General features: G+C 38.4%; 3 protein-coding genes across 24 annotated transcripts in view; all 3 read left to right on the top strand.

Annotated features, from left to right (window-relative positions):
- LOC116216014 (putative disease resistance protein RGA1) overlaps positions 1-21885 on the top strand; it is a 250966-nt gene that overhangs the window by 81469 nt on the left and 147612 nt on the right. The gene's annotated exons all lie outside the window — the stretch shown is intronic.
- LOC116216021 (probable ethylene response sensor 1) lies at positions 1516-7253 on the top strand. Its single transcript, XM_031551937.1, has 6 exons — positions 1516-1819; positions 2718-3639; positions 4748-5116; positions 5550-5816; positions 5943-6070; positions 6488-7253. The coding sequence occupies exons 2-6, from the start codon at positions 2743-2745 to the stop codon at positions 6723-6725; spliced, it is 1899 nt and encodes a 632-aa protein (XP_031407797.1). The 5' UTR covers positions 1516-1819; positions 2718-2742; the 3' UTR covers positions 6726-7253.
- LOC116216018 (probable protein S-acyltransferase 19) lies at positions 8694-21725 on the top strand. The gene is made up of 9 exons (XM_031551934.1): positions 8694-9404; positions 16669-16782; positions 17532-17936; positions 18573-18641; positions 19053-19124; positions 19214-19342; positions 19427-19507; positions 19760-19963; positions 20305-21725. The coding sequence occupies exons 1-9, from the start codon at positions 9360-9362 to the stop codon at positions 21397-21399; spliced, it is 2214 nt and encodes a 737-aa protein (XP_031407794.1). The 5' UTR covers positions 8694-9359; the 3' UTR covers positions 21400-21725.

Raw genomic sequence — 21885 nt, 5'->3', positions numbered from 1 at the left:
ATTTATTTGTTTTCTTTTTTAGCCAAAAAAATTGTTTTTAATTTCTCAACCAAATTCAGCGTGGAGAGTGGAGCCCACGGGCAATGCATGGGACCATGCGTTGATCTGCCGCCGTCGGTCTTATATTATCCTATATAATCTCTCTCCCATTGGCCGCTGTCACCATTCCCATCTCTCTCTTTCTACTGGACCAAATGTCCACGTCATACAACGCTGGCGCCCCCGCCCGCCGGATATGGCAAAGTTATTATTATTATTACTATTACTATTACTTTTTCTTATAAATTGAAAAATGAAAATCCGAGTTGTGTCAACCTATTTAAGATTTTTTGTTTTTTGAGTAATGAAGATTTGCTTATGTACTTATCATGTTTATGATGTACTTTCAGTAAATTTCTAAACCGTGCATTTCTTAAAAAAAAAAATTCTAAACCATGTACAAAATTCTCTGTAAAATTATGAAAGGATCATCTCAAATAATAATTCAAACTCGAGCTTAGTTCGTAAATCAAGTGAGTGACCCAGAGCAATGATTTCCACCAAACACAATATGACCTCCCAATCTAATGTATGGAAAGGTTGGATGCTCAGAGGTTTAATATTTCTGTTGCACTACCATCACGAAGTTGGTAAAGGGATGGAAGGAAGAGAAATAAGTCACGTTGAGTAAAAACCGACCCAAAATCTCGATTTGTGTCATTATGTTGCTGTACTACACCTCCTTTCTAGTTCTCAATCACAAAGTTGATATGATGATTAGTCTATTGAAAAAAAAGTCGATATGATGATTATAGGGCATCGAAATTCAGCTTGAAATGTTGAAAATGCATTTAATTTTCTTTTAGGGATTTGGCGAGCGACTTAATTGTTGAGAGATTGGATTGGGGTGTAAACGAATCAAGTCGAGTTCGAATATACAAGGTTCACGTTTGGACATGTCCAACTTTTCCTACGCTCGAGTTTGGGCTTGAGCTTGATCGAGCTTGAAAGCCCGAGCTTGACCTCGGCTTGTTAGACAAATCAAAGTCTTGGATGAGGCTCATATAAGGCTTGGTCAATAGGCTAAGTTCAACCCTAAAAGGATCGGCCTAGTGGTTAATGTGCATCCAAGTTTGCACTGAGACCCGGATTCGAATCTCCTTGGGGCCACCGGAACGCCTTTGGCGTAATTACCCGCTCTGTGTGCCGCCGGAGGTTCACAGATCCTCAGGGTCAAGCTTGGCTCAGACTCGAGCTCGAGCTCGGGTTAGGCTTAGGCTTAAGTTTGGTTCGTTTAGGCTCGGAAAAGAAAAAAACTATAAACTAAATTTTAAAACAACAAATATAATCTAAAAATACTTATTACAACTTGACAGTGGACTTAATGAATAGTATAGTGAAAAATTTGTGTGACTATCATTATTAATTTTGCACTTAGGGTTTCTTTTTGTTATTTTCTTAAAATAATAATAATAATATTATTAATATTATTAAGTTCGTCTCGGCTTATTTAAGCCGCGAGTTCAAGCTTAATAAGAACGGGTTGAATACGAGCTTTCATAGTGCCAAACCGGAACTGCTCGCGAAGAGTCCCGTCTCATTTACACCAGTAGTGTCACGTGTGTTGCCTTCTTGTCCGTGACGCCGTGGCCCCTTTCCTCTTTCCTCCATTTTCTACTACTGTTCTTCTTCTTCAGTTCTTCTCTTTCCTCCTCTGAAGTCTCTGATCAATCTCTCTCTCTCTCTCTCCCTCTCTCTCTCTCGCTCTCGAGAATTGGGCGGCCGAGATCGAGCCTTCGAAGCCCGCAACTGGTCTCTCTCCGTCCACTTCACTCGCCGGGTACTTCTCTTCCATCTCTGCCTCTTCTCGTGTCTTCCCTTTTCGTGGTCATACAGTGTTGGAGGAGCTCGTGTCCCTGATAATGCCTTTGCATTGCCTATACTTCTTGTAGAGTTTCCAGCTCCAGTTCTAAGATTTTGAGCTGCAAAGTAGTCAATCTGAATCCTTTCTCAGTACCCGAGACAAAAAGATCAATGAATGTCTGTGCAGTTTGTGCTTGGTTGCTGTAGCACAGACGAACTCTTCCTGACGGCTTACTTCTTTTACTTGATCTTCATGGAATAAATCAAAGACCATGGAGTGGTTATACAATTACAGATTATGATTTGTTATACTTAGGTGTGAATTGATGTCAAAATGCGCTGAATTTCTTTTCTTTGATCTCGTTGATTTGTCCTTGATGAGGTCGGGATCCAACCCGTGTTTGATTTCGGCTGAGTAAGTGTTCCGTGGGTTTGCCCGATAAAGGAAACTTATCTGCAGTTAATAGTTTGGCTGATCTGGTTTCCTTATCTAGATTTATGGTCTATACTAATTTTGTGGTTGCGGATGGTTGAATGATCTAGAGTTGAAAACTGTCAAGTTATTCCTAATCAACCTCGCCATTATATGACAAGGTTGTGCCATCTTAAGATTTTGATATGGTATCAAAATGGCGGTTCAAAATCTAAGCTTGCAATGGGCAATAAAGTCTCATTGGATGAGGGGCATTTTTGGTATTGAGATTGATGCATTCCTTCAAGAAATATGATCCTTTTCTTGGTATGTTGTTTATGACGTTCTTTGCGCAGTCCCAACTGCAACATCAAGCGAGTGCCCCGAGGGCAACCTTTGGCTTAATCCAATTTCTATTAGTTATGGTGTGTAAAGATTTTCAACCATCTTATGGATTTTGTAGGTTTACGAAGGCATATGTTGCCATCATGGAGTCCTGCGATTGCATTGACACCCAGTGGCCGCCTGACGAGCTTCTAGTGAAGTATCAGTACATATCAGACTTCTTGATTGCAGTTGCATACTTCTCCATCCCCTTGGAGCTCATATACTTCGTGCAAAAATCGGCATTCTTCCCCTACAGATGGGTTCTAATGCAGTTTGGTGCTTTTATAGTTCTCTGCGGGGCAACCCACTTTATAAACTTGTGGACTATCAATATGCATTCGAAGGCTGTTGCTGTGGTGATGACCATTGCAAAGATGTCTTGTGCTGCTGTTTCATGTGTAACAGCATTGATGCTTGTCCACATAATTCCCGATTTACTTAGCGTAAAAACCCGGGAATTGTTTCTGAAGAACAGGGCCGAAGAGCTTGATTGGGAGATGGGCCTTATTCTTACCCAAGAGGAAACTGGAAGACATGTCAGAATGCTAACTCATGAAATCAGAAGCACACTTGATCGGCACACTATACTGAAAACAACCCTTGTGGAGTTGGGTAGGACATTAGGCCTGGAGGAATGTGCCCTGTGGATGCCTTCACGAAATGGCATGAATCTCCAACTCTCACATACTCTTCACCACCAAACATCCGTCGGATCTAACATTCCAAAAAACCATCCTATAGTAAATAAAGTCTTCAACAGTCCACAAGCAATGCCTATCCCATACACTTGCCCACTTGCAAGGATAAGACCTTTTGTGGGAAGATCAGAAATTGTTGCTGTCCGAGTACCTCTTTTGAATCTCTTGAATTTTCAGATTAATGATTGGCCAGACCATTCTGCGAAAAGTTATGCTGTGATGGTTCTCATTCTTCCGACAAACAGTGGTAGACAGTGGAGAGAGCATGAATTGGAACTTGTTGAAGTTGTTGTAGACCAGGTTTGTTTTGTTCGGAACTTCCTTGGTTGCCTTTGAAATTAATTCATCCATTTTATACTAATTTGTCGCCAATGCCATTTATAAGTTTGAATTGGGTTTTTTATACACTATTAGTTGTTTTTATTGTACATTCAATTGTGGAGTGAAGTTTGAATTTCATCGCATAAATCAGCAATGAAGTGGGAACTTACTAGAATTTAGTGAAGTATGACTAGTAGATATGTCCTTTGAAACAAGGGTCGCAGGCATCTATGCTTAGTGTAAACCACTGGAACCAATGGATTTTACATAAATTATTCTTTTACAGCTCAAAATTGCCACCATCTAGTTTTATGCGTTGAGTTTTACCTTGGGTGAGCAGTACGATATCTTGCATCGGTGTGGCAATCAGTCTGATGGCTATAATGTTCTCTTTTTCCCTAAATGATTGCAATTGGTCATTTTCTTGTACATTTTCTCTGCTGCTTGTGTTTACTTCCATCTCAGTTGCTCTCTTAATTTCAGAGGTTCTTATTTTTTCTCATACTATTGATAAATACTACCTTGTATTATGTTAAAAAAAATTGTTTTTCTTTTAAAATGTGGCCGGCAGGACCTCTCAAATTACTCAATATCATTAGTACTTTGATTTCCCTCATACAAAGAGTTGTCAGATGATCAAAATATGCTTAATATTGATGGACCATTAATTGGGTTGAAACAATTATTTGGCGTTTGGCCAATTGTTATGGCCGGTCTTATTAGAAGTTTAGTAGGTCTAGAAATTCCTGTTTCAGATAAGCTGACAATTGGTGGAAGTTTCATGAAGTTCGCATTTAATGGAGATATTGCTATAGTTAGGTAAGGAGTAAGCTGAAGATCTTCTACATCAAGAGAGTTGTACACCATTACCCTTTGAGAATTTTAAACAATTTAGCTCAAAATATTTCCCTGGCTTTTTTCCCCACATATGCTTACCTGCATATTGTGATGTGCTTGATCATGTTCACATGCTATATTACATGGCATTTTTTCCTTATGCTTTCTATCTCTACTGAGTACAAATTCACTGAGCTACTCTGAGACATTTGCTATGTAGTTGAGCTTGCCCCTTGGATTTCTCATGCAGGTTGCTGTTGCTCTCTCACATGCTGCTATTCTGGAGGAATCCATGCGAGCTCGAGACCAACTCCTTGAACAGAACATTGCCTTGGATTTAGCTCGTCGAGATGCAGAGACTGCTATCCATGCTCGCAATGATTTCCTCTCCGTCATGAACCACGAGATGAGAACTCCAATGCACTCAATTATTGCCCTATCTTCTCTTCTTCTAGAAACTGAACTGACTTTGGAGCAAAGAATGATGATAGAGAGTGTACTCAAGAGCAGCAATCTCTTGGCAACCCTTATTAATGATGTTCTTGATCTTTCTAAACTCGAGGATGGAAGCCTTGAGCTGGAGAGCAAAAAGTTCAACCTTCATGTCGTTGTCAAAGAGGTAGTTCCATGGCTCTGCACTGAATAATGGCTTTAAATGCTGGACCAGACAGCTGGCTGGAGTGATCTAATCAGGAGTTATACTCTGCTCGATTTAATTCTTTGAAAAACTAGAAAAGGAATGAACCCAGCTTGGATGATCCATACTGAGAACGGCTGGTCCTGCCGGTTTTCTTGGATGAACCGGCAGGTTCTTGCTCTGAACCAGCCCATTTTTTGCTAAGTTTTATTGAATCCATCATTTTTAATATTTCTAGAGATTAAAGTGAGTTTGTTTCAATTTGTATTACCGTGAAACAAGTGTGACCTTTGGAAAGTGAGGTTGAAACTTATTTCTTGGCCCGTTTAATGAAAGGTCCGGTTCTGAAACCTATGCAGCAAATAGAAGTAAACTTTGCCATTTCATTAGTTCTAATTCCCTTTTACCTTTGCAGGTTATCAACTTGATACAGCCTATAGCTTCTGTGAAGAAGCTTTCCATCACTTTGATGTTAACTCCTGATGTCCCTATTTATGCTGTTGGTGATGAGAAACGCCTAATGCAAACTATCTTGAATATCATGGGAAATGCTGTGAAGTTCACCAAGGAAGGTTATGTTTCCATTAGAGCTTCTGTCGTTAAACGAGAATCATTAGGAGACTGGCTACCACCTGAATTATATCCCACATCCCTAGAGGACCAATTCTACTTGAAAGTTCAGGTCAAGACACTAGCACGTGAATATGCTTGACTTTCATTTATTTTATCCTTACATCTTCAGATAATCTTACATAATCACATCTTACTTCACTGGGAGCTGAATTTGTATTCCTTGATGATTCTTCAGGTTACGGACTCGGGTTGTGGCATTGCTCCCCAAGATCTTCCCAATATATTTACCAAATTCTCTCTGCCTCGAAATGGACCCAATCGAAGTAGTAGCGGAGCAGGACTTGGACTTGCCATTTGTAAAAGGTAAAAATATCCTTAGCCCAATTTTTACATTCCTTGTAGCATTTGGCAACACCTTCAGTTATGTAACTAATACATACGAATACATCTACATGTATAGCCTTACTCATTACAAATTTAGGCTTTTACATCAGCTATGGCATTTACTAGTCTTTACTGCTCCCAAGAATGATCCCTGAATATGGAGTTTTAACAGGGCTAAAGATCAAGTGACGTATACAGGAGAGTAGAATTCTGAGCCCAAGCAAAATAACAATTACATAACTACGTCTTTACAAAATCAGTTTATAGCTTTTAGATCAGACAGAGTGATCTTTCAAAGATCTCGTAAGCCTTCTAAAAAGTTTCTGAACCGGTAGTGTTTTTCGCTCGATTTTGCATTCTGATTTCTGTTCCTCTTCTTTGTTTACAATGGATCAGGTTTGTCAGTCTCATGGGAGGTCACATATGGGTTGAGAGTGAGGGCCAGGGTAAAGGATCCAGTGTCACATTCCTCGTCAAACTAGGAGTATGCAAAGATCCCTGTGATATAGCAGCACTCCAAGTCACGCCCAAAGCTAGGCCCAGTCACAGCAGTGCGGATTTCTCGAGACAAAAACCCATGAGAGATGCTGAAGCGAATGTTTCTCATAATCAACGGTATCAAAGGAGTGTCTAGAAAAATTAGGTAGGTGCAGGTTCCAAGGACAGTGTTGAAAGAAGCCAATACGAGTAGAGGATGCCCCGCTTGCGTAGTCTCGTAGCAGTCCGGGCAATGCTTGGTGCAGGAGATTTTGAAAAAATGATTGGGAAATTAACGGTTGGGGAGCATTACGTGTAAATCATACTCATTAAAACGTGGATGGAAGGAGTCCCGGGAAGATCTGTATGTCGAACCAATTAATGCTCACGAGGGATTCTCTATACTATTGATCTTGGGAGCATGGTGGTAAAAAGAGGTATTGTATCGTGAAAGCTGGTGTCAATTTGTGTATGATATGTATGTTCTAGAGCTCTAAACTGATAATGTCAGTAAGTATGTAAACTCGTTTCCAATCGGACTCTTTGTTATCCTCTCGGAGCTCGGGGGAAGGTGGCTAGGGTGGTGTTATATGCTCTTGTTTCTTGACAGATACATGAAAACATTTTAGACAGAAAAAACGATTGATTCCCAAACAATAAACATCAGTAAATTATACCTTCTAAATTCATCGCTCCCATATTCGTTTCGTTCTGATTTCGTCGATTCTTCCTCTTGATCTTCTCTGTAAATGACTTCTTTCTCGTGGCTCTCGAAGAAATTATTGCATGGACTTAATCCACCAGGTCTTATGACTCTCGTAGGCTGTCCCGTGCTTGAAAGGAGCTTTTGCTCAGCCTCGATGGGCATCGCTGTGGTTACGATGGGTACTGGATAGGAGGTAGGTGCTCAAATTGTTGATTCCCATTAGTGAATCTGGATCCGACCTTCACCTTGTCGGGCGAATTGCCCTAGCTTGAATGCTGATACATTTCGTCGGAGGTACGAATTCCCTTCCCTTTTACAGCAAGAGTTTTCATGTACTCTCGTTCCGCTGCCATCTCTGTCGTAGCGGGGCCTAATCATACTTAAGACCTCTAAGCAATCATATATAACTAAAAGATATTTGTAATATATCTCAGAAAATATATACTGTTTTTGCTGAATATACTAGCTTACCTAAGAAGCTTGTCGACAGTATCTCTTAATGGAAGGAAGATGGAATCAGTGCAGTGACACTCTCATACTCGAAACCTTTTAAGAATTGAAATTGATTTCCATCAGGACATAATTATACGAGTCCACATGCATAATATATTTTGGAATGTATATTGTTGTACTTATCCATCATTTTATGTCCAGTAGATGGAGGGAGGGACGGGTGTAGACTAATTGAGAAAGATTGGGATTGTCTCGACGAGAAGACGGATACAGCGCTCGTGCAAGAGGCTGCGGATCTTAAGGTTACCTGAACAACACGGTCTATGTCGGATTCATCCACCATTACTGGTCTAGTTCATGATCTCACAATTCAGTGAGGTAAGCCATCACTCGTAGATACATTGCGTCCATCCATCTATTATCGATCTAACTGATGATCGAGAAGTGATCGAGATCGGGTGGAAGACCTGCAGTAAACGGCTCAGACTGGTGCGTTTTCATTCAATGCCGGTTTGCCGAGTTATATGAAAACGAACATGTATCCAGAAGAGCTTAGCAGAATCGGTAAGCATCGAGGGTATGATCATCAGCAATTGAAGGCACAACCAATGGTGGGCTTCTTTTTTTTTTTTTTTTTTTTTTTCGTTTCTCGCAGTTTCATTGGATTTAAGTGTCATCGTGGCAAAACAAAAGAGACATCAATCAACATAATTATAAAAATGCCATATAGAGACTTTACTTCAATCGACAAACATGTCTCGACCTGGCTCGGGTCCATGTTCGAGGTTTATTCCCTAGAATAGTATATAAAATAAACCAAAATGATACGAGCCGAATCGAAGTTGCTTGACCTTCAATGTCTGCATTTTTAAGTGACCCAATGGTCCCCTTCTCTTTCTTATATTCATTCATCATGTATGTGTATGTATCTATATATATATGTTAATGAATGTATGTACATACATTCATTATTTTTTTTTCTCTTTAGCAATTTTTTTTTCTGTCTTCCATTAGCTGTCCCTGACTGATAGTCTTTGTCGTCAACTCTAAACAGAACTCTCTCTCTCTCTCTCTCTCTCTTTCTCTAACCTCTCCCTCCAACTTATCCTTTGGAGCTGTCCTATGCACTTCATCATCTTCTCCGGGTGCGTGAGTTTTGCCCTGCAGCGGTGTCAAATCCAACAGAAGGTCGGCGAAGAGGTGCATTGGCGGTTCTGAAGGTCTGAGGAGCGGTCGTAATCAGAGAAACCGGTGAATTTAGGATCGAGCTTTGGTGACGGAAGCTTCTCGTTCCCGCCGGTTTCCGCCATGGAAATTTGCAGGGAGCAGGGAGGGACAATTAGGGTTTTGCGTTGATCAGAGGACGGAGTTCGGAGTTCTGACCCGGTCCGGACCATTTTCTTCTGGCTTGTGTCTCCATTCATGTCCGGTTCGGTAGCCGGTTTCCGGGTTGACAGTATTCAAGGTTGAACCGGCAACAGGCTCCCATGGCATAGAGAGGGGAATCTGTCTCCCCACTTTCTCTGTCTCTGAGAGCTCCTCTCTTACTTTGTCCCTCATGCTTCGGTCCGGCGAGGTTGGGGTTCTCTGGGTGAGCTGAGGGGTTTGGTGTAAGTTCTGGGGCTTGCAGTTATGGTGAGGAAACATGGTTGGCAGCTGCCTGCTCACACTTTCCAGGTATAAGAATGTTTCTGTCTCAGGTCTCAGCCATTGAAGTTCCTCCTTTCAAGTTCTTGATGCTGTGTCAATGAAATGCTTTCCCTTGTCTGGTTTTTTTTGTTCAATGTGTGTTCTCAGCTCTCGGATAAGTTCTCAATATGGGCAACTGTTGTGGTTACTGTATATGTCTTGCCGTTTTCAGTTAGCTTACAATCTTTTTTGAGGGAAGATGTGTGATTTCTACTTGTTAATTTGTTGGGTTTCTGAGCTATGAAGTATTCTTAGCTTTTCCAGGTTTTGTGCCTTAGCCGGTGTACTCGCAGGGGATTGGTTCTAGGTGACTTCGATGGTTTCCGGGAATAACACGTGGGGGACCTTAGTCTCGGTATAGGTATAGATATAGGCTGATCTAGCTCCTTTTGGCTGCAAATATAGCGTGAGTTAGAACTGAATTGGATTGGATGACTGAGGGCTCTTTGAGAAAACAGTCAATCTAATACAGTCGGGATACGTTTCGTATGGAGGAAGGGAGTGAAATCATTTTACAAAAGGTTTGCCATTTCCTTTTGTTGGCCGTTCTGTCGAGTTCCATACTAATTTCCTGATCCAAACATGGCCCTACTTATTTCTACTCTACTGCTACTGGTACCGCTGCCATCTCTAGATATGGTTTTGCTTTCTTTACTTTTCTGCATTTTTTTTGCGAAGAGACTTATATCCTTCACCTCACCTGCCTGTGCTGACCAATCAACACAATTTTGAGATTTTACATGATTTCCGGGACAATTTGTGCACGTATGTCTATTTCTTCATCTTAACATCTTAAATTTTAATATCATTGATTGGCATTGTTCAAATTTCCATTAGCCACTTTTGTGTACTTACGTCATTGATCCTACATTTTAGTGCTACCGTTGCTTTTGGTCTTCCGTCAGTCCATTCTCATATTTTAAGGAAACTATGATATAAGATGCATTTTTAACATTGCTCTCAGACTACGCGGGGAAACTGAGATCAGCCTCGATACTATTTCATATTCGGACAAAATTACCAGTTTGATATCCATTGCCAAAACTTGTTAAAGCTTCCTGGATAACAGGGTTATATCTAGAATTACTAAGTCCTGATCTCTTTTATGACTTTAAGCAAGACTATGAAAGCACATAACCACATTTGATCGACTAAAAGGCTAAGCTAGCGGTAGTTACCTTATCAGTGTTCCATGCTAGATAACTTTCCAACAGTGGAAGATCTCCTTAATCTGTTGATCAGAGGTTAGGTGCCATATATTTGATGAGAAACAAAAGGAATGTCGAAAATTCGAGTAGCTGAAAGAGATAGCTACTTTGAAATGATATAGAGGAAAGCTACGATAGAGTGGGAGAGTGTTGTTTGTAAGAACGATTCACCAGCTTCCCTCATTCAGTGCTGTGCATGAGACTTTCATCTCACGGGGCTCCTAAATGATATGAACATTTTTGTTTAATTCGTCTTAGTCTGATCCTTTATATAAATTACTCATAACAATAAACTTGCAAAATGGATGAGATCATCACAAAGAATTTCCTTACTCTTGACCTTGATTTACCAACACATGCGGCTCTAAAAGAAAGAACAAAAATATTTTTGAACATCTTGGAAAAAAAGCTTGTCACATCAGGAGCATTTTATTTATAAAATAGAACATTAAAGATCTCTAAAAATTATTCTCAAGTTTATTCTTTAGATTTAGAGAAATATCGGATATAAGCGTATCAAGAGAAAGATTTACTAATGACCAATCAGATTATTCACAATTTTTCCATTCATATTTGGTTGATAGAACTATCGTAGTCAAGTATCAAATAAATAAAATTACTGAAGATAAGAGGAAAGGAATTTTTATTCTAAAACTAAATAATAAGATAAACAGTTGTCATGCCCCTGATCAATGTTATGTCAGACACCATTTTTCTAGTTCATTTTATTAATTTTAGAAGTAAAAAATTAGGAATCTTCTAACTTTATAAAATGGGGCAAAAGTGAAACTTTGTAGGATAATCATGGTGTGTTTGGTTTTAGAGTTAAATAGAGTTGAGTTTTGATTTTAATTGGGTTGTAATGATTGTGTTTTTGAATTATGAGAAAAAGTGTGAAAAAGCAATGAATAGTTGAGAAAAAGTAATGATTGTGTTATTAAATTGTGAAAAAAAGTAATTGATAGTTGAGAGAATTTAGTATTAAAAATTGAATTGAATGATTAAAAAAATTGAAGAAAAATGAAAAAGTAATAATTGTGTTGTATAGTGAGTAAAGTTAAAGTTAGAGGTAAAATTTTAAAAACTTGATTGTAAAATCCAACTTCTTGTAACTTAAAAGGACAGGGTTTCCCTAAAAAATAAAATAGAGGATAAGATGTTGAGAATGATTGTCCCACACGGAAAAATTAATAAGAAATTCACGGGTTTATAAGGCCCCGTTTGAAATTTGGATTTGATTTTAAAATCGTGATTTTGATTTTAACTCTACCCATAACAAAACAAATTACACTTATCAAAGTCAAAATAATGGGCCCTACTCATAAATATTTACACCACTACATTTTAATACAACTCCATAATTACAATATTCTCAAATGAATGTGGGCCCGCAAGTTTGACCAAATACTCCGTAAGAGATTGGTTATTGCAACCTATTAGCTCGAACTTTTTGATTGGAGATGCGCCCAACGTCTTATAGGTCCAGTGAAATTTTACATGGTATTAGAGCATGTTACACTTCTGTGTGCTCGTGTGGGTTCACACCACACCAATTCTAGTTTCGAAATAGTCAAATTACTTCTCATCTTAATTTGGCCCAATTGTGGCCTCATTATTAATTATTATCCCCCTTGTTCTCGCCCGATGTGTAAAAAGTTAACGGTAAGTCTTGAGCTAAGTCTTGAGCATGGAAGTCCAGTCCCGGCTTGTAGTCAGTTCTTGAAGACGAGTGGTCAAGTATACGTGACGTGTAGGTGAAATATTAGAGTCACATGTTGCCATGTCAAGGCGGGTGTTGAGACATATTGTTCACATGGAAAAATTAGGTGCTGAGACATGTTGTCCTACAAGGGAAAATTAAACATGAATCAATGAGTTTATAAGTGATTGGGTACCACAACTTATCGGCTCGATCTTTTGGATTGGAGATAGGCCCGATAACTTATAGACATAGGGAAATTTTCCATGGTATTAGAAAGAGTTACGTTTTAGTGCGCATTTATGGGCTCATACCACATCAGATTCGATTTCGAGGTAGTCAAGAGTGCACCTCATGTTAGTCAGGTCCGAGAGTGCTCCGATCCATTTTCGAGGTAGCTAAAGGTACACCTCTAGTTAGGTACAAGTATAGAGCTATAGGCTAGTTAGTTATTGAGAGGGCCGGCGTTTAAGAGCACATAACACGTGTTGGATCACACGTTGCCACGTGAGGGCGGGTGTTGAGATATGTTATCCCACACAAAAAAAATTGAGAAAGAAATTATAAGCTTATATGAGACTTGGATTCAACAAAATATTAGTTTAAACTTTTGAGATGCAGATGGGTTCAAGTTTGTGTAGGTCAAAGTGTGAATTTTACATAAGGGTGCCACAATTTGTGGATTACGCGCTGCCACGTGAGGGCAGGTGTTGAGATATATTGTCTCATACGGAAAAATTGATAAAGAAACCACAAGTTTTTATGATGCTTGAGTCGAGCAATATATTAGCTTGAATTTTTGAATTGTAGATTTGTTCAAATTCGTGTAGGTCCAATTGAAAATTTTGCATAAAGATGCCACAATTTGTGGAGAGTATAAATGGAGTGAGAAAGATGAGTGGGCTGGGAAGAGAGATTGGAATGAGGGACACTAGTTGAAGACCAGCGAGTTGCGCGGGTAGATTTTCAATAATAAGCTATTAATTGTGAGTAATTTTATCAAATAATTATACACATAGGCATAAATATTGCTTGTTAGAAATCATATTGAATATGTTGCAAATATCGATTAATTACAACAAATCATTCATATGAGATACATACAAATTATTTAGACAGAGTAACTGTATCTAAAGAAATATAAAATAAACATTCATGAGTAAAATAAAAATCGATTGTGAACAATCAACTGAACTAAAGTCCAAGGAAAAGAAAACGAGAGGAAATTACATAGGTATCGGAGCTAAGAATAAGAAAAATGAATATGAACAAAATAATGAAAGCGTGAAAAACTTGACGACAGGTATTTATATAAGAAGTTGATATGCCAATTAAGATATTCATGATTTTATTTAAATAATTCGCAACGTCTACCAGATTCCAATAAAAATATAATTTTCAATGTAAATATGTAAACATATCTAAGTAGAGTAACATATTTAAGTAGAGTAAAGATAAAAGGTATCAAACTTTAAATTAGGAATCTCCACTTCCTCTACATCCATTTATTTCTTTCTATAAAATACTATAATATATAGCATTACCCTTTTCAGATAGATCACACACATAAGCAAGAAAAATGGGAAACGTATATACATTCATATGAAAATGAAGGTCTCTAAATATATTAACAGAGTAATAGGAATTATAGGTAAACGTTAACTGTATGTTTTATAAATATATATTTATATTTATATGTATATTTAGGTGAGTAACATATTCATTTTATAAACAAAAAAATATTCTGCATGCGTTACTATTTGAACAAAATGAATACCGTTATTTCTTTGGAATGAAATAACATATAAAATCAAAATGTAACAAAAAGATTATTAAAGAGATTATGAATTCTTTATATACGAAAAGATTAGAAAAAACTTTAAAGGTCTATTGAACCATTATGGTTTAGGACAGTCTATACTCTATATACATACTCTTGCCTTGTGTATAGAGATTAGAACAATATATAATCAATTAGGACAATCTATATAAGAATATTTTCTTGATACAAAAATATAAAAATTTCCTTAGTATGAATGATGATGCGGCAGCGCGAGAGAGTTTCGTTTTGTATTTTTGAGCACATGGCGGCGCGAGAGTTCAGCTTGAGACTTTATTAATATATACATATACATATATATATATATATATATATATTGTTTAATTACTTTGTCTAGGTTGTGTGGCTTTGGGTAAAATTGGAAAGAAAAGTTAGACAAAGGAGGATGCGGAGGCTGTACATAATAGAATTGAGATATCAATATTAGTTCCAATAGTAGAATATCTCCAGAAAAAGCAATATCATCAATGAAAAATATTTGATAGAAATTAAAACAAAGAAATGCTTGATAAATTTGCAAACATCATATTATCTTTTTTTAAATATAATTTTATCAATTATATTCCCTGGAGAAGACAATTATCTTAGTATAAGAAAGAGCTCTCAATAAGTACATTTATCTTAATGAAACAAATAAAGAAAAATTGATCGAACAAATAAAAATTCAAAAGGCACTTTATGTTTGGCCTATAGAAAAGCTGCCTTATGATATTCAAAATAGTTATTAGGAAACGAAATAAAAAAATTTCTGTGACATTGCTTCCCTGTCGCCAATATATATGTACTTTTACAATTTAGTTATAACCAAACCAACCTTTAAACTTGTATAAGTCAAGATACGTTATTTTTAATACAAAATATTGTGCTTGTGTCTTAAGATGAAATGAAGAATTATTTTAAATAATCAGAAAATTTTCATTCTGAACAAAGACTGGAAATACTTCGGAATTCTAGAAGGGATCAAATACAGTGAGGAAAAAAAATCTTACCAGAATAATATTTAAACAAATCTCTTCTGAAGCAAAAAAATCTAATTAATTCTTAAATTATATTGAATATAATTCATCATTAAATTAGAAATTATATATTCCTAAACACCACAAATATGACTTTTTCTGGTATAAATCTTAATATGCATATAAGAACTAAGAAGCATCAAAATAGTCATGTCATTTATGTATGTAAAAATTTTAAGAGAATGTTTGTTGTGATATTGTAATCATAACTGTTTATTATGATTATATATACATACACACACACACACACACACACACACACATATATATCTTATAATTTTATATAATTATATATATGTGTGCATGAATGTATAACTTCTAATTATTAAAGAATTTGAAGAATATAATGCAGGCTCTTATACTAAAAAAATGTGGAATGAAGAGCGATGAAACAGCAACAACGTAGCTGCTTAATTTCTTCGAAAAATGTCTTGTAGTGTAAACAGGTCTATGGAACCTGAATTTTTTCTAATGCTTTGACACTGTTTATTTAGTAAATTCAAAAAAGCTTGAAGCGTGCATGACAACATCTCAATGTCACGTCTTTATGGTGTTGATGGAAGTATTTGTGTGGTGACCTCCAAAAGATTAGGTGGATCAAAAAATAGAGTGGTGAAGGAAATTTAGAGTATACTTTTGCTTATGGTAGGCTGGTTAGTGGAATATTTAAGAACGGATAGAGGGAATCCGGAAATGGCCTTGCTTATATAGTTTCTGCAGACAGGATGCTGTTGTAGAAGAACATGCAAAGTGGATTCCTATGTGTGATAGCTTCACGTGTTTATTGAATTGGACAGTTATTTTTTTCCTTAGGGCCTTGCCTGTAGTCACCTTAAACTTGGAATTGCAACGCAAAGTTTATTCAATTATTCTCCTACCTCTTTTTTTTTTTATTGCTTAACTGGCCCTCTTGCACTACATAGTATGCATCGTGAGGAATCTCTTTTTCACCTTTCTTTTTTTTTGTGCAACTAGGTTTCAGCTTTATCTATATGATTATTAGGTTTCCTCAATTCCTCACAATTTTACTTACCTGAAGCTCTAAAATGCAGTGCAAATTTGAACTCCTGCATCATCTCTCCTTTTTTGTGATTGTTTCAGTTCCCAATGCACAGGTCCTATCTCGAGAATTCTCTTTTTATCTATATATAGCCTTTTCTTTTCTCAGTTTTGGCTGATTGTACTTTACTGGGCATGGCATTTCATCTGACGGAAAATGTGCCAGAACTAAGATACCTGAAAACACTGTGGCTATTGTCAGTAGCTTAGTGGAAGTCATTTATGGTTTTGTTTCATGTGTTGATTGACAATTTATGTGAAAACTTCTGCTGAAACTTGTGAGGGTTCTGTAGCTCCTTCTAATTTATGTGTATTACTTATGATTTTGCACATATACTGAATTTCTACCATTCTTGAATTATGATGATCTTGTATTCCATTTCATGGTGTTATTATTTCCATTATATGATGTCGGTTTCTTTATTGTTAGGTTGTTGCAATTACAGTATTCTGCTTGTTGGGCGTTGCATTTTATGCATTTTTTGCACCTTTCCTTGGAGGACGCATTTGGGAATATGTATTGGTCGGCACATACTCTCCTGTGGTATGTGAAGCCTCTTTCAATTTTAAATATATCTTGTTTCTGTATATTGGTTTATAGAATATGATGGTTTATTTTCTCTCATAATATTAAGGTATTAGTATAGGTGTTGGGTGCCTCTACTGTGGAATGAATTTTCTTGCAACTCTTCTTATTCAAACCATTTGAAATATAGCTTTTGAACTTATGAGAATAGTTGTATTTTTTACTGAAGTGGAAAAGCATGTGTAAACCAATTCATCATAAGCAATGATTGAGGTAGTTTCAAGGAGAAAACTTTTCTTTCAGCGGACATAGGATCTCATCATACTACTGCTGTGTATTAATCTTAGGGGAAAGGTACCTCCATATTTGGTGGCAAAAAAGATCCAACTGCCTTTTCCCAGATGGGACTGCTACCTTTTACTTCATGTGTTGTGCGTTTTGGATTAAGAATAAAGTGTAGCAGCTATTCTCATGGGATACATGAGTTCATGAAGAGGTTTTCGGTAAGACTGAAAGAGGGATTGATCAGGAAGATGTCTAGATAAAATATATCCATCTATATGACAAGTACAATTTTAAGCTAGGAAGATTTTAAATGGACTAACACTGTTTCTGGCGGTGTTTGATTAATTATTTTAAGCATTCATATCTCCATTTTTTTATGAAACAACAAAATAGAAGAAAATATGTTCACTAGTTTCATGGAACATGTGCTCTTAGCATTGGTTAATGACAACCAAATATGATTTTGTCTTACACTATTACAGGCGCTTCTGGTTTTCATACTCTATGTTCGTTGTACGGCCATAAACCCAGCAGATCCTGGCATCTTGTCAAAGTTTGATAAAAAGCTAACTCAAAAAAGTAATCAAAACAATGCACTGTCGGAGAAGGACCTTTCTGGGAGATTCGAAGAAGACGGTGCTACTAATTCTCCATCGTCAGCTTCCAGAAGTGCCAGATTGGCTACTAATTCTAGCTTGAAAGGATCCACAGGAGGGAGCCAAAAAATAGATATTACAGGAGAACCTGTTTTGAGGAAATCTTCCTGTTCCTTTGGGGGAATCTTCTGTGCTTTGTTCGTGCATGAAGATTGTCGTAAACAAGATGCGATTGTTGGACAGCAGGGTGGCGGAGAAGATGCTTTGTTCTGCACTTTATGTAATGCTGAGGTACACAAAATGTTATCATTACTTGTCCATTTATTCATTTCAATCTTCAGCTTGACCAATGTGTCAAAGTAGTTCCAGTTCAGCTGTTCCAAACCATTACATGCTGTTCTTCCGTTTGCTCTGCTTCATTTTGTTCTACATTTGGTTCTATCGTACCAGTTGCCGGTCCCAGTCCTGCTTTAGAAGCACTGGTTTGGTTCTAGTCATTTGCTTGATTCCACTCCTTTCTCTTGTAGCGACAATAGTCTCCATGTCTTTCTGTTGTCTAATGCAATATTTGAGTTAGGATGACAAATTTGGCTAGGTTAATATGATCTTCGACTAAATAGTATCCATTTGACAGTCTCCTCCATGTACTCATTAAGCCTTTCTGATACTAGAACTCTTTGATCTGCTGGCATTTTGAACTTGAAAATTTTTGCTGAAATCTTTTTCTGTTTTTTTGGCTTACTCTCTTTTAACTTAAATTTCCTGTATTGTTTTGACATTAAGTTACTGAATACTATTTGTTGATTTACGAACTACTACTGCCAATTTATGGTTGGATGCCATATTTTCTTGTGGAACGTTGGATGAGGGCTTATCTGTTAATTTCATAAGGAAGTTCATTGCAGTGACATCAGTTTTAATCTGCAGGTTCGCAAGTTTAGCAAACACTGCAGGAGCTGTGATAAATGTGTAGATGGTTTTGATCACCACTGTCGGGTATATATTCTGATTCCATTAGCCTTCTTATTGGCAGGCGCCATAGAGAATAGTCATTATAGAGCAGACCTGAAACACAGAGGGGTTCATCAGTCCAACGAGAAGTTTAATAGATCAACTGCTAAGCTACTATAAAATTTAGAAAGTATCCTCAGCTCAGGTCCAAGTTAATGGAAAAGGGGCTCAGCCATCTGCTTTGGCAATTGAACCTGCTGGTCAAGTGTAATTGATACCTTTTCATGTGAATATAAATCCACGTTCAGGACCGGATTGATCACCTGGTCAATTCAATTCCTTATCAAACTTAGCAGTTTGGTCTGGTTCTGATAACTACAGTATGAAGTACCCTTTGCGCTTCTTTTTTTTCCCTCAATCTGAATGCTGATTCTGGTGACATTTACATGGTTGCAGTGGCTTAACAATTGTGTGGGCTACAAAAATTATTTTACTTTCATTGCTCTCATGGCCTTCAGTCTGGTTTGGGTGAGTAGTACGACTCTGAAACTTTCATCTTCTGCTATGCATATTGCGTACTTTAAAAAATTCTAATTATTCCTCCTGTAATTTTTCAGCTTGTCATGGAGGCTGGAGTTGGTATAGCTGTCTTCGTTCGGTGTTTTGTCAATAAGAAAAGCATGGAGGCTGATATTGTCGACAGACTTGGAAATGGTTTTTCACTAGCACCTTTTGCATCTGTTGTGGTATGCTTCATGCCATATTTGCTCTGTACCCAAATCGATCTCTTATTGAATACGTTGCTAAAGTCGGATTTTATTCACTGGCAGGCCGTATGCACTGTTGTTTCGGTGTTGGCTTGTGTACCCCTAGGTGAACTCTTCCTTTTCCACTTCATACTCATGAGAAAGGTATGCAGGTTGAAAACCCATTTTCTTTCTTATTTCATGCTCAATCATAGTCTTAGGAGAAGCTTACAGATCAAGAAAATTAAGGAGAAGAAAATCAACTATGGGTGATAGAAATGGGAATAGACTAAAGAGCAATGATTGTGAAACTAATGCTTGTTTAAAGCCCAGTTTCTTCCACTATAGAGGAATTGTGACTGAATATGTTGCAATCTCAGTTAATCCTTTTAATTCTCGTTGTGTGTGGGTTAATAGGGTATCACCACCTATGAGTATGTCGTGGCCATGAGGGCAATGAGTGAGGCTCCTGCGGGAGCATCCATGGACGAAGAGCTGCCGAATGTGTTGTATTCTCCTTCTGGGGGATCAACCACCACGGGCATGAGTGGGGCCAGTTCTCATGGCCTGCAATATAAAGGTGGCTGGTGCACACCACCGAGGGTATTTGTTGACTATCAGGTATTTATTCTTTAGTCTCTACTGTGTCTCTGTGAGTCTTCTCTACTTGTGGATGTGTACTGCTGAAAGTGTTGAACAGATGTCATCCTGTAATTTACTCATTCTGGGCAAAATCTGGAGAGTGGCATCAAATGGGTTTGTTCCGATAATTATTAAGATAGCCTCTCTTCATAACCTTTCGTGTCTAAGCTGGTCTTCTCTATGCCTTTCTTAATGAAAGTTTTCGCATTAAAAGCGAGAATTGTGGTCGGATGATAAATCGATGTTGGGAAAATGTATATTTGGAAGTTCTTCCTCTTAATATGCGTTTCAACCAACTGATGCAATTCTTGCCTATACAGGATGAAGTCATGCCACAATTAGAGCCTGGGATGGTCCCGTCAACGGTGGACCCTGATGCAGCTGGGCCTGGAGGGCCAAGGGTCCCAAGACGGCCCGTCCGAATCAATCCCTGGAAGCTGGCGAAGCTGGGTTCAGAGGATGCCATAAGGGCAGCAGCCAAAGCCCGAGCATCATCCTCAGTCCTGCGTCCCGTCGATAACCACCGGAACCCCCCAGCAAACTTTCCTGATGTTAGCTCCAGTGGCAACATGAGCGTCAGAAGTAGTGTGAGTACCGAGACGGGGGCAAATAGGGAGATCAAGAATGAGATGAGGTTGCCTTCCTTCAGAAATTCTTCAGCCCCAAGCCAGGGTAGCCGAGACGAGTATGAGACGGGCACTCAGAGTGTAAGCAGCTTCAGCAGCCCTAGTCATGTTCACGAATCCATCTCGCTCAGTCCTCTACCACAAGCCTATGGTGGTTACACTGCCTCAGGTCCCCCTGCCAATGTTCAAGATCATGCGTTTACTAACACTTCAACCTATCGTAATACTGGTAACTTAGTGACTAATACTTCATCCGGGTTCGATGAGAGAATCATGCATGAGGGGAGTAGCACGGATCCCCTGTTGCTCTCGGCCTCGGCAACTTCTTTCCTTAAGGATGTTAAGAGGACATCTGTTGTTTGGGACCCAGAAGCAGGAAGATATGTATCAGTCCCCGTTTCAGCCTCGGATACTAGGAACAGGTCGTCACTACAACTGGGACTTCCAAGCACTAAAGTGGAGAAGGGTAGTTATGGAAAGAAGCCATTTTCATCCCAGCAGGAACCTACTTCCTCTTCGGGACCGACGTCTATGCTGCCTCAAACAGAGAGACTGACATACACAGGAGACTCCATTTTCTTCAGTGGTCCATTACTGAAGGTGGCAGCTCGGGACAGCATTAGGAGCGAAAGGAGTTCAGGCTCAAGAGAAGGGCATGAAAGGGTAGGATTGAACTTGCTGCCACGGGAGTCTAGATTCAAGAGGGACTCGGCTTCGAACCAACTCCCAGTGTTTACTCCTGCAGGCTTGGAGCACAATTATCCCCCATCAGGGTCCACCTTGAAGTAGCACTGGAAGCGCTTTGCCTATATCATCCTAAAACAACTTCTGGGGTGTCGAGGATAACCATCCCTTATCGGGGTCCACTTCGAAGCAGCACTGGTGCTTCCATGGAGTTCTGGGAAGTGTATGTATAGTACCCCTCTCCACGATTCATCTTGTTTTTGCCATTGTTTTGTTGGATGCTAGTGTAACGAGATTTTTGTGAGGTTTTCTGTACTGTTAGCGAGAGATTCGATGCTTCTGACTGGAGTTCCTAATCAGAGAATGTACTTCAGCTTTCAAGAACATTATGCCCCCCTCCTTCTGGACGTATAAATCTCTTCATTTGCATCCACGGCAGGCCCTTCTGCCATAGGTATTGTTGGCTCAGCTTCCCATGAACCCTAGTGGTTCGATACTCGTGTTGGTAGGATTCAAATATTTGATTCCCGAATTCGACCTTGTTATAAGATTTGCCCAAGTAAAATGATGCCTCGTCATTTACACAACCTG

This window comes from Punica granatum, chromosome 8 (assembly GCF_007655135.1).
Source record: "Punica granatum isolate Tunisia-2019 chromosome 8, ASM765513v2, whole genome shotgun sequence".
Lineage (NCBI taxonomy): Eukaryota > Viridiplantae > Streptophyta > Magnoliopsida > Myrtales > Lythraceae > Punica > Punica granatum.
The sequence above is the reverse complement of the archived record's forward strand: the minus strand, read 5'-3'. Positions and strand labels throughout refer to the sequence as shown.

Coding starts and splice junctions, on each gene's coding strand:
- LOC116216021 (XM_031551937.1), top strand. CDS start 2,743: ATGGAGTCCTGCGATTGCATTGACACCCAGTGGCCGCCTGACGAGCTT. Junction 3,640..4,747: donor TTGAAGTTGTTGTAGACCAG/GTTTGTTTTGTT, acceptor TTTCTCATGCAG/GTTGCTGTTGCTCTCTCACA. Junction 5,117..5,549: donor TTCATGTCGTTGTCAAAGAG/GTAGTTCCATGG, acceptor TTACCTTTGCAG/GTTATCAACTTGATACAGCC.
- LOC116216018 (XM_031551934.1), top strand. CDS start 9,360: ATGGTGAGGAAACATGGTTGGCAGCTGCCTGCTCACACTTTCCAG. Junction 19,343..19,426: donor CACCTTTTGCATCTGTTGTG/GTATGCTTCATG, acceptor ATTCACTGGCAG/GCCGTATGCACTGTTGTTTC. Junction 19,508..19,759: donor ACTTCATACTCATGAGAAAG/GTATGCAGGTTG, acceptor GTGGGTTAATAG/GGTATCACCACCTATGAGTA.